The sequence below is a fragment of the Paramacrobiotus metropolitanus genome, unplaced genomic scaffold (genome assembly GCF_019649055.1).
Source record: "Paramacrobiotus metropolitanus isolate TYO unplaced genomic scaffold, Prichtersi_v1.0 Parri_scaffold0000002, whole genome shotgun sequence".
Classification (NCBI taxonomy): domain Eukaryota; kingdom Metazoa; phylum Tardigrada; class Eutardigrada; order Parachela; family Macrobiotidae; genus Paramacrobiotus; species Paramacrobiotus metropolitanus.
The window spans coordinates 1,236,956-1,251,588 of NW_026570222.1; the positions used below are offsets into that span (position 1 = coordinate 1,236,956).

The 14,633-nt window shown below is 40.8% G+C and overlaps 4 protein-coding genes across 5 annotated transcripts; 2 read left to right on the forward strand and 2 right to left on the reverse strand.

The window, feature by feature from the left end:
- Window positions 1-953: 953 nt before the first annotated feature.
- LOC129585005 (dolichyl-diphosphooligosaccharide--protein glycosyltransferase 48 kDa subunit-like) lies at window positions 954-3,444 on the forward strand. The gene is made up of 9 exons (XM_055477486.1): window positions 954-1,209; window positions 1,326-1,523; window positions 1,715-1,821; window positions 2,005-2,099; window positions 2,170-2,263; window positions 2,326-2,486; window positions 2,574-2,842; window positions 2,906-3,012; window positions 3,074-3,444. The coding sequence occupies exons 1-9, from the start codon at window positions 1,059-1,061 to the stop codon at window positions 3,248-3,250; spliced, it is 1,359 nt and encodes a 452-aa protein (XP_055333461.1). The 5' UTR covers window positions 954-1,058; the 3' UTR covers window positions 3,251-3,444.
- On the reverse strand, window positions 3,363-9,086 carry LOC129584995 (probable ATP-dependent RNA helicase DHX34). The gene is made up of 16 exons (XM_055477474.1): window positions 8,624-9,086; window positions 8,281-8,385; window positions 7,857-8,080; window positions 7,472-7,661; window positions 7,129-7,346; window positions 6,751-6,876; window positions 6,532-6,687; window positions 6,223-6,325; window positions 6,091-6,143; window positions 5,951-6,027; window positions 4,588-5,823; window positions 4,378-4,499; window positions 4,152-4,319; window positions 3,995-4,082; window positions 3,748-3,878; window positions 3,363-3,630 (listed from the first exon to the last, which is right to left on the reverse strand). The coding sequence occupies exons 1-16, from the start codon at window positions 8,994-8,996 to the stop codon at window positions 3,497-3,499; spliced, it is 3,504 nt and encodes a 1,167-aa protein (XP_055333449.1). The 5' UTR covers window positions 8,997-9,086; the 3' UTR covers window positions 3,363-3,496.
- Window positions 9,087-9,248: 162 nt separating this feature from the next.
- On the forward strand, window positions 9,249-11,171 carry LOC129582585 (mitochondrial import inner membrane translocase subunit Tim21-like). Its single transcript, XM_055474125.1, has 5 exons — window positions 9,249-9,516; window positions 9,868-9,930; window positions 10,101-10,198; window positions 10,577-10,653; window positions 10,755-11,171. Exons 1-5 carry the CDS (start codon window positions 9,303-9,305, stop codon window positions 10,960-10,962), a joined length of 660 nt encoding a protein of 219 aa, XP_055330100.1. The 5' UTR covers window positions 9,249-9,302; the 3' UTR covers window positions 10,963-11,171.
- On the reverse strand, window positions 11,102-13,305 carry LOC129582573 (E3 ubiquitin-protein ligase Siah1-like). 2 transcript variants are annotated; one of them, XM_055474113.1, is made up of 8 exons: window positions 13,137-13,305; window positions 12,901-12,939; window positions 12,633-12,791; window positions 12,523-12,557; window positions 12,382-12,457; window positions 12,044-12,283; window positions 11,771-11,960; window positions 11,102-11,712 (listed from the first exon to the last, which is right to left on the reverse strand). In XM_055474113.1, exons 2-8 carry the CDS (start codon window positions 12,935-12,937, stop codon window positions 11,487-11,489), a joined length of 963 nt encoding a protein of 320 aa, XP_055330088.1. In that variant the 5' UTR covers window positions 12,938-12,939; window positions 13,137-13,305; the 3' UTR covers window positions 11,102-11,486. The 2 variants fall into 2 exon arrangements, with proteins under 2 accessions (XP_055330088.1, XP_055330078.1); XM_055474103.1 differs by having other exon boundaries at window positions 12,901-13,304.
- Between the last annotated feature and the right edge of the window lie 1,328 nt (window positions 13,306-14,633).

The window sequence follows — 14,633 nt, forward strand, 5'->3', positions numbered from 1 at the left end:
GAGTGTTTTTGACGTACAATACATGTATTGTATCTATATTTTTTAATAGAATCCGGATGCATGTTACATGTAGAGCTAACGTGCTTGCACTGCATAGAAAGGATGAATTACTGTAGAGTCAGTAGAGATACTTAATTAATTCATAAATTTCATAAGTTGTGATTAGTTTTTGTGAATCATTTCTCAGTGAAAATTCTCACTACTTTGTCCACTCGTACCACAGCGTTTTCCACGCATAGCTTTTCCAGTCTAATAACGATAAAATTAAACGGTAATTATTTATTCGATAAATAAGTACGAGTACGGGCAGAAGCAAGCAAGCGCCGGACATACGTACTAGTACGATTTTATCGAAGACTTAGGATATCTTTTTTATCCGCTGGCAGTCCAGACCTTCGGGACTTTCGGAACGCCTTTCGCCGAGTTTATCCGTTTTGTCGGCAGAAAGATCCGTGAAGTTACCGGGGAACCTCGATCTACCGCCGCCGCTTAAGACAACGTTTAAGTTTAGCGGTAGTCCGTGGAAATGCAGCGGCTGTTTTGGGTACACTTAACGCATGTCCTAAGGTCATGCGAGACACTAACGATTTTGGATGTTTTTTTAATGTTTAAAAATTCGATGGTTTTAATTGGTGTAAACCTGCGCAGGCGATTTGTTACGTACAGTAGTTATGCTGGCCGAAGCCTAGTGTTGCCGTTTTGACTTTTCGTGAGTTTTCGTATCATTTTCGTGCGACCTCCAGATGCAACTACCAAAGCCGAATAAAATCACAGTACGGGTACCGTTTATTAATTTAATATTATATATTATAATACCATACATATGTGCATGCTTAATTCCCACTTCTCCAGTGATTAGCCGCGTAATGGCAACCGCACGTACTGTCGTGTGCGACTGACAGTGTGACGCGCAGCGGTGTCGATGCCGCGTCACCATATATTTAGGTGCGAAGAGGTTGCATATTTAAAGGAACTCAGTAGAACGTTTAACAAAATATCAATCAGCCAGAAAATTTGCAAATTTAGATGTTCATTATTTTAACTGAAAATCTAGAATCATGATGAATTTTTTGAATTTCTTAACGATCCTGTTATTTGCCAGTACGACTCGAACCGAGCTGATTGCAAAGGGGGACAAAAAGGTCCTCGTCCTGTTGGACAATGCTAATATTAAGGAGACCCATTCAAAGTTTTTCAAATCGTTAACAGGTAACTCAAGTACCGAATGAACCGTAATGTAGATTTAATACACTTATCTGTGCTGCTTCTTTACGGCTTCTTACAATCCTAATCTGACCTAGAACTCATACTGCTATTAATTGCAGACAAAGGATTTGAGTTGGATTTCAAGCAGGCCGATGCGGCTTCCCTGACATTGTTTAAATACGGAGAACGCCTGTACAACCATATAATAATTTTTGCGCCGTCTGTGGATGAATTCGGTGGGCAGGTTAAAGTGGAAGCCTTGGCCAACTTTGTTGATGATGGTGGAAATTTACTTGTGGCAGCCGGAGACAATTTGGGTTAGAAATTTCTTGAATTCAACAGTCTTTTTTTACGTCTTTTGCTGCGAACCGTAGTGCAGCAGTTTTGCAGTTGGTAGCGCCTACTCCTGGTACGTTATTTATTGAATCAGCGAAGTGAGTAGTTGAAGTGTGTAGCTGTTGCAAAGAGATTTGCAAAAAGAGTTGCAAACTGTTGTTTTCTGAATTAGGCGAAGCGATCCGCGATTTGACAGCTGAATTTGGATTCGAACTGGACGAAGATACCAGTCGCGTTGTGGATCATTTTCACTATGACGCAAAACTGGACGACGGCTGGGTAAGGTTTCGTTCCCTTTTGATCACCATTCACAGTTTTCCGTTTATTAGCAGCGAAGCAAATAGTACTTTAGAATGGAGTAAAATGTCATTTAAAAGGGTACATATTTAATATTCAGTTTTCCATTCTGCTTCGTTAATTTGGGTTTAAGCGCAGCCTAGTAAAGCCGCTCTGTTGTTGCAGCATTCGACGGTTATTGCTGACTCTGCAGCCCTGCTAAAAGCACCGACCATTGTCGGCAAGCCCGCGAATGCTCCTTTGCTCTTCCGTGGTGTCGCGTAAGTGATTTCGGCAGAAATAGTGATGCTTTTCGTCGAATTAATGTTTTTTGTTCCTTCATGTTCACAGTTTGCTGCCGGACAAGGAAAATCCGCTTGTTTTGGAAATTTTAAGAGCGCCTTCCACGGCATACTCGCATCATCCTACCCGTCCGATTTCTTTGGTAGCGCCATTTTGAAGGTTGAAAGTAGTCACTCGATGTCATTTGATGGTTTCGGTCTGTAGTTTCCTTCCGGAATCGGCCGGAATATTGCTCTTATTGGAGCACTGCAAGCCAGGAATAATGCCCGTGTTGTGGTTTCCGGTTCCTTGGAATTTTTTAGTAACCAGTTCTTCGATGCCACCGTTAATCCGGCTGAGGGAGAAAATCAGGGATCTTCTTCGCAGTAAGTAGTACTGCAAAAATTAAAATATTTCATGCGTTTATTTCCGTGCATGTGCGGTTATGTTTTCTTCTTCTGCACAATTTCCAGATCCGGAAAGGCAGGAAACGCCGACCTGGCGATCGCGCTGGCAAACTGGGTGTTCAAAGAATCTGGCGTGTTGAAAGTGGGAGCTGTGCGACACTATCGCGAAGGAGAATTCTCTGAGCCAGCCGATTACACGATCAAAGATAATGTTGTGTATACCATTGAAATTACCGAAAAACAAGGTGACAAATGGGTGCCTTACCACGGTGAAGACGTACAGCTCGAATTTGTTCGTATTGATCCTTTCGTTCGCACGAAATTGACAAGAAAAGGTACTTCCGGTACACTTGTTTTCCGTTTTTCTTGTTGGTTGTAATACAAAAGCCGTATTACAGATGGAAAGTTTGTCGCCCACTTTGTGGTTCCCGATGTTTACGGTGTCTACCAATTCAAAGTGGATTATGACAGATTGGGATACACTCACTTATTTTCGACTACACAAGTGAGTTTAGCTGGGAGTGGCGACTTGATCACATGTTGCTGATAAATATCGCTTTGTACAGGTATCCGTGCGCCCATATAAGCATACCGAATACGAAAGATTCATCGGATCTGCATTCCCGTATTATATAAGTGCTTTATCAATGATTGCGGGCACTTTCTTATTTGTGATAGTGTTTAACAGCTTTAAAGATGACGAACCGGCATCAGTGCCGGCTAAGCTTAAGAAGGAGCAGTAAGTGATGTTTTTTTGGCTACGAGCATTCGACGAGCTCGCAGCACCATTATTTTGTTGTTATTGATTTTATTGGTTTCGATGACTTATAATTTCATTTTGAGTCAAAGAAAAGTTTTGTGATGGTCCGGGCCTGACGTAATTTGTTACGGGCCTTACGGCGTCATTGTTTTATTTACAAAATATTTGTACAAGGCGGCTAAAGCTTTGTTATCACAAAGAGCATTTTCACCCTGAGCAAACTTCAGCTTTAAACGTGGGTTTTCCGGTGTTTGAGGATTTCAGCAGGTGTCAGCAACAGGGTTTTTCCACATTCAGAGCACGCGTACTCTTTAGCAAGGGCGCTTCTTGGTTTTTCGTCGTCGTCGACTTTTTCACTGGTCTCTGAAGACATGAAAATCATAAAAACTTAACGCCAAACTCAAATCGAACTTTGGATGCATAAATATTAACTATGCATTGTATAATCATTCATTCCATCATCTAAAAATGCGTGCGTACCTAAATTTGGCTGTGCAGAAATGCACCCGGTAAAGTGCATTACGCGTTCCAATACTGAGCCTTTGAATGACTGATCGCAATTTGAGCAAGTCCAGCTGCAATCTGTAGTACACCTTTCTTTCTCTGCAAGGCTACAAACAACATATCCATAAAATTCAAGGCAACAATACATATTTTCAAAAATTATTTACCCAACCCTATTTTTCTTTAAATGAAAACGTGGCAAACATGATCCAGTATTACGCACCATTGGTACGTGAAGTATGGTGTAGCTGTCACCCCGCCTTTGATGATGTTCACATGCAACGATTCTGGCAGATTCGAAGAAAACGATTCTGTTAACAGAAACATGAAAAACTAGCTCAGGTAAATGTCACATTAGTTTCAAATGTTCCAAGACCCACCAGAAGTGCCCACATAAAGCAGTTTCATATCAGCGGCCAACAATCTTTTAATAGAAAAAAGAACAGGAGATGCCGCAAAATTGGTTAGCTTTGCTACGAGATCCCTTTCCAGAGATTTTGAAGTTTTATTAGATTTTCGGCCAAACTCTGTTGCAGAAACTTCGGATTCTGGAAAATGCTCAGCGATTAAAAATACATTACAGCCTGAAAACGCTAAACAACTTACCTAATAAACGCAAAGTTAGGAGGCTATTCCATATTTCTCGTATCCAGATGGCGGCCTCCAAAAGTGATTGAGCATCTTCGATATTATGAACATGCATTTCTATCCATCCATCAAACACGAGCCTGTATTACAAATACATCGTTAAAAAGGCCATTTTTCGGGACCTTCCGTTATTTTGGATTCAAAAATTGCCGCTCAAATTTTTATTACCTGGAACAATCTCCATTCGAATCGATAGACGAAGCAAAAAGCAACATAGTATGCAATGCTGGAACCCGCATGCAGTTCATCAGATAAGGTTTGTTGGTTTCCAGTAAAGAGACGTAAAAAAGCAACTGATGACCTTCGCTGAATGATTCTCGCCTTGTTAGTCCCGCACTATCCGTTGGGCGAAAAATCTCCGTTTCACTAACCAGCAGAATTTCCGGGCGCAATGCAAAAATGCTAGTGGGGTGCAAAACCACATATGGTTTGGATTTTGTATGAAAAATTTGGTCTTGACCAACTTTATAGCTGTTGCACTCGTCCGCAATTGCAATGTTCGGATACAAGCCGCTGCACAAGATCATCTTGAGAATCTGATTCTCATGCTGAGTAAGATCTGTGGTTGCGTCAAACATATCATCTACGTTTGACCGGTCATTTTGCAACTGAAAATCAATGTTTTGTATGTCAACTTCGTCGCTGTCCTTCTCTTGATCGCTGGCGCCTGCGTCCTCTTCCAGGCTCAGCATCTTTCGACTCTTGCTGGTCTTCTGAGCGGTTCGTTTCAGAAATCGCAATTGCTTTAATTCGCCTTTTCGCTGCCATCGATCTGTTAAACTTTCTTCCAAAATCTTCTTCATGTCCAGTAGCCCGTGTTCCTGAAGAATTTCTCGAAACTGCCCAGTTAGTTTAGTCATCTCATAAAGCCGTTGTTCTTCGACTCCCCGCTTTCGACACCACCGTTTGGTATTATCATTCTTGTCCGTCTGTCGTCGTTTTTCTTCCAGCCAAGCGTGAAACACCCGAATGATGCAAAGCGCATCGCCATGGTCTGAAAATAGCTGTTCCAATAATTTCTGCGATTCCAAATCCCGAAATGCACGGTTGGTGAAGGGCGACTGGACGCTTAGTCCAGCCGTTATGAAGAGCACCGGCTCTAACAGTCTCAGTATTAAAGATCCAGAAACTAGGATTTTTCCAATCATAACATCCAGTGGAAGTTTGGCTAAACTTTTTCCCATTGGAGTGATTTCTTCTTTTGTCGTTATTGCATTGTGACTTTTCAAGTTACTGAGACTCTGTTCAATGGCAGTATCGTCTGGAGGTTCAATGAAAGGAAATTTACGCACTTCCGTCAAACCCATGGCAATCATCTGTAACAGTAAGCTGTCCAAGGGAACGCGCTGAATTTCAGGAGTAGAATACGGGGAAAATTCGTCATAATCAGACTGCTGATACATGCTAAACGAAAAACACAATTCTACAAAAATCCTGCATCCGCTTAATTTATTACATTCAGTTTGAATGTATGCTCGTACGGTCGTACAGATCAAACGAGAATACATAAAAGGACGGTTTATCCTCTTACCGGTAACAGACTCCAGGACCAGTGCGTCCCGCTCGCCCCCGGCGCTGCTCTGCGCTAGCCTGGCTGATCCAAAATTCCTGCGTCAGAAAATATTCTTAGTACAGTTTAACAACAAAATGCGTTTGAACAAAGAGATTCACCTGTAACCGCTGCATCCGGTATTTGTGATCATGGCTCATCTCCTTCACACGTCCTGCAACCAAGAAATTGTTACAGTAGCTCATGTTCCTTACAAGTAGAGCCGGTAAACCTATTTGCTCGCTTTAACGTGCCTGAATCAATAACGAAGCGAATGCCGTCGATAGTAATGGAGGTTTCAGCAATGTTTGTGGCAATAACACATTTCCTAATCCCATCTGGAGCAATATCAAACACCTGTTCGCAAAGGAATCGTTAATTTTTACATAACATGCCCATAAGCAAACTCAAAATTTTAAAGCCATTCATTTTTGCAATCACCTAAATATGCCAGAAATAATCGGACATTCTTCTAATGTAATGAACTCCGTTGTGAATATTTTTGTTTTAATAAACTATAAGCATTCTAATACTGATAAACAATCATAAAATGCTATTCATACTTTATCTTGCTCTCTGAGTGACAAGCTGCTGTGGAGAGGAAGAATAATCCACCGTCTCGTCTGCTGCGCATACTCGTTAGCCGCCTCCACAACAGTAGTGATCTCGTTTATTCCACTTAAAAACATGAGAACATCGCCGCGCTCTTTTTCGGAATACTATGAAGTTGCATGCAAGTCAAACAAAGAAAACTTTCCAGTTTCCATCAAAAGCAAACGTACCTTCTTGTCAATCATTTGCAGTATCCTAACATAAGGCAATGGGTTTAATCGAGCAGAGGAAGAAGATCGCGATTCGACAGATACTGGAGTATAAACAACTTGTATGGGAAACAGCCTTCCGGGAACCTACACCAATAGCGAAGGGTGTGCAGTACTTTCATACACATTCGGTGTACCGTGTACGCAATATGAATATGCATCCGAAATTCGCACCTTACCAATTGCAAAATACAGGCTTCTCAAAGGATTGCAAAAACACATTCCGAAACTATATTACAATATGGCACATATTATAATAATCGATACTTAAAAAATTATTAAAGTATCAAGTATTCAACATTGCTTTATCAATATCAACAACAATTACCGGTATGTTACCTGAATAACGGGTGCATCATTGAAATATGTGGCAAACAACTCTATGTTAATCGTGGCCGACATAAGGATGATCTTTAAATTTTGCCGCTGCTCCATCAAACAACGAACCACACCCAACAAGAAATCACTATGCAGATGCCGTTCATGCACTTCATCCAAAACAAGGACATCGTACTGCGACAGCAGTGGGTCGGTTCCGATCTGACGCAAAAGCAGACCTAAATCAGAAAAGCAGTCGCAAGGGATTAAAGTTATGATCTCAAGAAACTCATCTTTCATTTCGAAGAATACTGAGGAGGAAGTAGAAAACCAAATACAATAACAAATGACTACTGTTATTAACCTTCGGTCATGAAAACGATTCTTGTGTGAGCTGTCTTGGTCTTCTCGAAACGAATTTGATACGCCACCTGAGATCCGTATTCATTGAGAGTTTCGAAAGCCACTCGTTTCGACAAGGAGATACAAGCAATCCGTCGCGGCTGCGTGCAACAAATTTTATCGAAACCAGCCTTTAATAAATACTGAGGAACCTGGAAAAAAGCGAAATTCAATAACTGCGATTATAACGTCACCTTTCCTGGTAGTCTGGTTTCGTTGGTATAAGAACTAACAAATCATTAGTACTGTATATCTCCACTAATTTAACCGTGGAAAAAAACCGTACAATTATAAAGAAAAGAACGCAATACTTAATACTAAGCATCTCCTATTCAGCGCTAGTTTACCTGAGTAGATTTCCCGCAACCAGTATCACCACTAACAACAACCAAAGAATGGCTGTGGAGAGCGTCCAGAATACGTTGGCGATAATTTGCAATCGGAAGGTTTGCCTGGCTCTGTCGTAATTTTCTAAGTTTCTGAAGTTCTTGCTTCTCCAGAAAATCAATATAGCAAAGTACAAAATAATGTACACTCTTTAGAACATCAGATGACAATTCCGGAACGTCATCTAAATGGATGAAAAGCCGCAAATATGTTACACTAACTAAAGGTGATAACAACTGCAACTTGCAAGCATTTAATAATTATTTGTCTTTAAACTTTTGAAATGTATAAACAATTCAATACAAACAGCGTCAACGCTCTGTTGCCTTTTAGAAGCTAATGCGGGAAAAATTTAAAAAAAGTCATCAGCAGCCGATAACCTACTGTTGTCGCTTCGGATGTATCGATAACGGTTAACAATGTTGAAGTGCTTAGGACGGCAATGGAATCTTTTTAGCGCTTCTTTCAGTTCAAATTTTTCAATGGAACCTGCCAAGGCGGCAATCAAAACATTTGTCATTCGCGCTCGAAAATCATTTGTTCGGAAATTCCGGGACCGTAAGTAAAATTTACAATTTTCTAGCCAGAATTCATATCAAACCTTATGGTTAGGTTCTCCAGCGTACGAAATTCTACCTCAAGTTAGTTAAGTAGATTTTTATACGAAGCCAGTAAACAATTCAAAGTTTGAAGCAAAACAATAAATAAGCAACACGGCCATACGTACCTTTCACTCGTGCTTGTTGGGCTATTTTTGACAGAAATCGGGATACAAATGCCCAGAACTCGTTATGAGTGTCAGCGACAACTGTTCCCGGGTTCAGCCAGCCGCCACGTCCAAAGACCATTCGGCATATTGTTGATTTAAACGGTTTCCAGTTGAATGTGAGGTCGAAGTGGATACTGTCGCTGTCCTGAAAATATCCGTCCCACTGTTCGCACAACGGCGTATCTGTTCTAGCTGGGTCTCTATCCGCGCGTTCTCGTTCTCGGTGACGATTATACTGTTTTCTTTGGCTTGCATCGCTTCCGCCATCGTAATAACTCCGCTTACGAGAATGTTCCCCTGAGCTTCGCCCCTTTGAATGACGAGAGCTCATTCTGTCAACAAAAGTGGTATGGCATCAATGGTAACTACTGTTGTTAAACTAAACGGTAAGTCCTAAACGCTTTTATTGTTGCAGTAAACTGTAAAAATAATAATTATTTATATGGTAAAAATTGTCTCAAGCGATAGCGAAACAGAAAACGTAAACAAAACGAAAATGTACGTAAATGCCGCATGGTTGTGGTGGAACGACTGAAACTGTATGTATACAATTTTTTTGCAATCTATTCTGCTGGTACAAGTTTCGCAACTTATTATTGTTATCACATTTTAACCAATTCTTTTGCACTACAAAATCATGATTTTGAGGTCGCTGCTCTGCAAAAAAGTGGTTTCAAAACTAGTATGGAAAGGAAGCGCAGAGAAATATGGAACCGCGTTTTTTATGTTCAGCAGAAACATCTCCGCAAAAGCGGAGTCCAGCAAAAATGAATCAAAAGAGAGAACTGCCTCTGATATGTCTGTGAGCAAGCCAGCTTCCAGTCTTCCCAGTACAAGTGCCGCGGAAAAAGGTAAGTTCAGGGTCTGACTGATAACATACCGTAGGCATCTAAAACCATGATGTCGCTAAAGCTTTGAAATCGGTCATTTCGGTGATATGTAGTCTTGGCTGTGAAATGGAACTTTTAAAGGGAGTTGTTCAGTTGCAGTATCCTTTGGAATGCGTAATGGCTGATGATAATTTTTCTTACGCTAGTTGCAATCGTACCTGATAATATTTTTGTAAATATTTATGTACCATTAATTTTAGAGTTTAAAATTGTGCATAAATCGGGTAACAACTGCAGATTCTTATGGTCTTGCAAGTTTGCTGTCTGCATCAATAACGCTTCATAAAAGGCGCAGGGCTTGTCTTCTTGTAGTGAAACAAGCCGGAAAGGATGCGTTTTGGACTGGAATAGTTATCGCAGGGATTGCGGTTACAGGTACACCGCACCCGTCCTGACTCCTGAGTGCTTACTATAGAGCAGTACAGGAATTTGCTTGAAGAATACGAGTACGACTACGCACTCGTGATGATTTCATTGGCGTAGTGGTCTACCGTCTGCCTAAGCACAGGATGCGGAAATCCTTATCCACAGTCGTTTGTCTTTAGGACTGATGGGTTTTGTTATATTGCGGGAACTTTTTTCATCGACAAGTCCAAGCGGAGTGTATTCTGAAGCTTTCAAGCGTTGCAAAAAAGATCCCAGGGTAATTTACCATGTTTTGTTTTTATCAATAGGTTGCCTTCTTTTGTTCATCGAGCAAAATTAAACCATCTCTAGAAAAGAATTTCTTTTCGTATTTGCTGACTAGCACGGTTTTTACTGTGAGAGGAAATATTGAATTCGCACTGATAGCGTACTTGAAAAATTTAAGATTTTCTAACTAATCCTCAAGTCTTAATGCTGTGTCTTGGTGGCCTTGATAATTATGTTTGCACGTAAATTCTACACAGATGTGAAATGGATGGAATATGTGCGCTTTAATAAACATGGAATCACAGTACTATCCTTGTGCACCTATATCGTAGGCTCCTAGGAAGTGTTCCTGGTTACCGGCTTTTTCTAAAACGAAATATTTTTGCAGGTGCAGTCCATTTTGGGATCTCCTATGAAGGCGTACGGAGAACTGAGTTCGTTAAGAGGCCGTCGGCGACACGTGCAGTAAGTAAATCGTATACATTTTCCTTGCTGTCACTACCGGTGGCAGATCCTACTTGTGCGGTTATAACAGGAATTCCCGCAACTTTTTTCCTTGTCCGTAGATCAGCACAGTTTACCGACGGCCAAGCTCAGGTCATTCAGCTGGTCTTTTACGTTAGTGGACCTTTCAGTGCGGCAACTGTGTATGTCGAGAAGGATGTTACTAATTCGTCATACAGAGTTTTAAGGTTTGAGACAGATGATGGAAAGGAAAATTTTTCGTTGCTTGACGATCCTGTGAAATCTCGGCCTTCTACGATATTTAGTTGACTTCTGTGATATTGAATACGGTTTTGTTGTGTTACGTACGCGAACTACAAGGCAAGCCGTTGAAGTGGCTTTCGATCTTTTGCGGCAGTTTCGATCTTGAACTCCACGTGGTTTTGCCGTACAATATACGATGTCCGTTTTTCGAATTTTATTGCAAATAGAAAAAGAGATCGGTAAAGTCTAACCAAGCAGAGATAGCTTTCCAAATACAGAACTCGAACATTCATAAAACAACTGCATACATACTTGTCCATTGCGGAAGTTAGCGAAAGCGTTAAAATTTACACGATTGAATAATTTATAATTATCTACACATCATTAAAAAATATCATATACTTCGTAAAACCCATACTTATTTGAAACACTGGGACGACTGAAAGGGTACAGAACATTAAAGACGACAAAAAATGTCCAACCAAACTCGATATTGTACAGCTACGAAGCAGGCGTTTGCACCACCTGTTTTTAACAATAACATCCGAACCAGATTCCACAAACACGCCAGGCTAATCCTTTTCGAGCGACTAATCGAACATAGCGTCATCCGCAGCAAGCATATTTGCATCCAGCAGCTCAAACGTCGTGATGGCGACGTTAATGCCTAAATTCCCGTTCTCTGCAAACTGCTTGGCAATGGCCTCTTCAAACATGACGCAATCGCGGCTAAAAACGTTAGCGTTCACTCCATCGAGAATAGAAATCGGGGTGGCTTCCCATGTCAACTTGCGTCTATCACCACCAAGTTCCAATCTGGCAAAAGATGCCCATTAGATCACCGATGCCTGCGCGTGCAATACAAAACACATACTTATAAGCGAACTTTTCTGCATCTTTTCGGTTTCCCACGAAATAGACCACTGCATAAAAAACGCATCCATCGTTTCGGTCCTGTTTTTCCAAAATCAAAATAAAATGATGGTTGAAACAGGTCTGCATCATAACCCAATCAACCGCTCCCGGAAGTGATATATCCGTTGCCAGAAATACGATATCTTCGCCTATAACATCGTCAACTAGTTATCAAACCCACTCTGTAACTGGAAAGCACTTATCGAACCAAACCAAGTAAAAATAAGACAACCTTGAAGAGTGGTGATACTGGAATGAGCAGTTTTCAGATGCGTTGTCACCTGCTCCAGCGGGCCATTCCAATTGCAGCCCGCTCCGGGACATGGACACGTGTAGGGACGAAAATCGCATACCTCTTCGTGCTTCAGTTTGACAAAACAACCCATAGTTTGTGTGCAGCCTGAATTACTGAATCGGCAGGGAAACACTAATGTTGCAGCAACTTTCTCCATAGCCAGATTCCTGACGCTCCCTAAAAATCACGAACCAGGTAAAGAACGGCTGGCAACGGTTTTGCCCATTGGTGGACAATTTACAGCAGAAATCATTAATTTTACAACGAATGCGTACCAATGGGGCCACGACAGGAGGGACAGCAACTCAGTTTTTCTCTGCATAATTGGCACACCAAATGCCCGCTGTGACACTGAAGACATTGTAAAATTTTAAAGTGGATGTAAATCAGCAGTACTGCAAATGTATGTGTCGTACCTGTAGCAATGGAGGAACGGCATAATCAAAACAAACTAGAAATAAAAGCATTGGTAAAGTAAACATTACTGGAATTTAACTGTACAGAACACGCACAACTCAGTACTGACCAGGACACTCGAAATGCCCTATTAGGTCTTCATTTTTGATCGCTAATGGTGCTCCGTTGCTCAGTGAAGAAAGTGCGCCTCCAGCGCACTCCGAATTCATCTGGTGATTCTCTGCACGAGAATTCAGACCAGGCGGAGGTGCACTGTTTGGTTTAGTTCCTGAAAAGGAAGAAATTAGCTTTATTAGGCGCGTCCATACCAATAAGTCAGCCATAACACTAGTGGAATCAGTCAATTCCACGAGCGCAGTAAAAGGACACATACTTACCAAAATGAGGCATGGAATATCCCAGGCGACGACTCATTCCTAATCGACAAAAGGAACCACTAGGCATTGGAAAACATCGATGAAAGCGCAGTAAATCCGCGTTCAAACTTATCCCAACAAAAAGCAACTACGTGGTTCTCTGATCTGTTGTGAACATGCGCAAAGCACAGCCTTCCGAACGCAACAGCAGAACTCAATAATTTTGACAAATCAGGAATGGAAATATGGAGGTGTACCTTAGCACATTTGCTGCCTTTCGCAGAACTTGCGAACTTTAAGTAGAGGAGCAAAATTCATATACTTGTATTCAACTTGTATAAAGTTCCCGAATTGAAATCACTGTGCATGGGATACGTACATGAGACATCCTGGACAAGGCTGGATTTATCGATCAGTTTGCCATCAAAGCAGGCAAGTTGTACGAAATGTGTGTAGTGACGCTGTATACAGTCCGTACGAGTACACTTTATTAATAAACTAGTATAAGGTCTCATACGCCCTTAGGGCAAGCGGGCGGCGGTCTTTAATTTTAAATGTATAAGGCAGCAAATGTGCCAACTGCCAAGCGGCAAGCATTCACTAACATGTAAACACGAAAGCTGCAAATTGGCCTTGGTAGTTAACATTTAGTTTCAAAGGAACTGCCGCGTGCATGTTGCTAAATCCGTTCAAACTTTCGCTTTTGCGCCATCCCAAAAACTTTTTTACAGTCCTCAGTAACATTTTGTGAACAAATAATTTGCGACACTAAAGTAAAAGCCATTTGTCGACGCAACATCTGGTTGGAGAAGGATGGGCGAGATAAATTTCAGTAAGTTTCAAAGCTACCCGGTACAGAAAAAATCTCATTATGGACCAACTTGCTCAAATCTTATATGTAATTGCACATAAGTATCTAATCCCCAAAGTATGAATGTATTGTACTCTGTATGTATACCGAACAACGGCTCTAAGCAGTTTTTCTCAATTTTGAAACAGATTTCAGAAATTATAAAATTTATTTTGAAACTTGGAAAAAATACCGTTACAGTGGTTTCGTCACTTCTGTCTAAAATCACTCCAACCGGATGTAAAATTTCCCTACGTTGTTGTAATTAATTTTTTTTACAGCGAAAAAACCATCAGTGGCAAAAAGAAAATTACAGCGGAACGAGCAATTCGATAGTCGTGAATTTAAAACAGGATTACCTAAATTTCTCGGTTTCACTACTCTGTACAACCAGTAACGGTTATCGCGCTGATCGCGAATAGCGATCGGCCACTAACCGGGTGTTGTCCATTGCGACCGCTCTATACAACAGAAAAATTAATATATTCTACTATTTGGAAGTTGGTGAAATTTAGAGTTTTCTAATATCGCTTCCTGTAAAATTCGGCGCTACAAGTTTGCTAGTTTCACTTTTATAGAATATCCGGGACTTTAATTTATAGAACGCATTTGAGGAGCACGTCGAGGCAGGCTAATATGGCTTTCTGATAACCAAAAACTTGCAGTAACCATTTAAAAGAACTGTCTTGGTGGTTCCAGCATTTACCAAACCAGCATTAAGTCGAAAAATTAGTATATTCTACTATAAGGAAGTGGGTGAAATTTAAACCAAAACCACCAGCAGAAAATCAGAAATATAATCCGGTTTCGATTTGAAACTGAATGCATATTTAACAAATGGATTAAGAAATTCATAAAATTTATAAAAAATTTATAAAAGAAAAGAAATTTGATAGATTAGAAA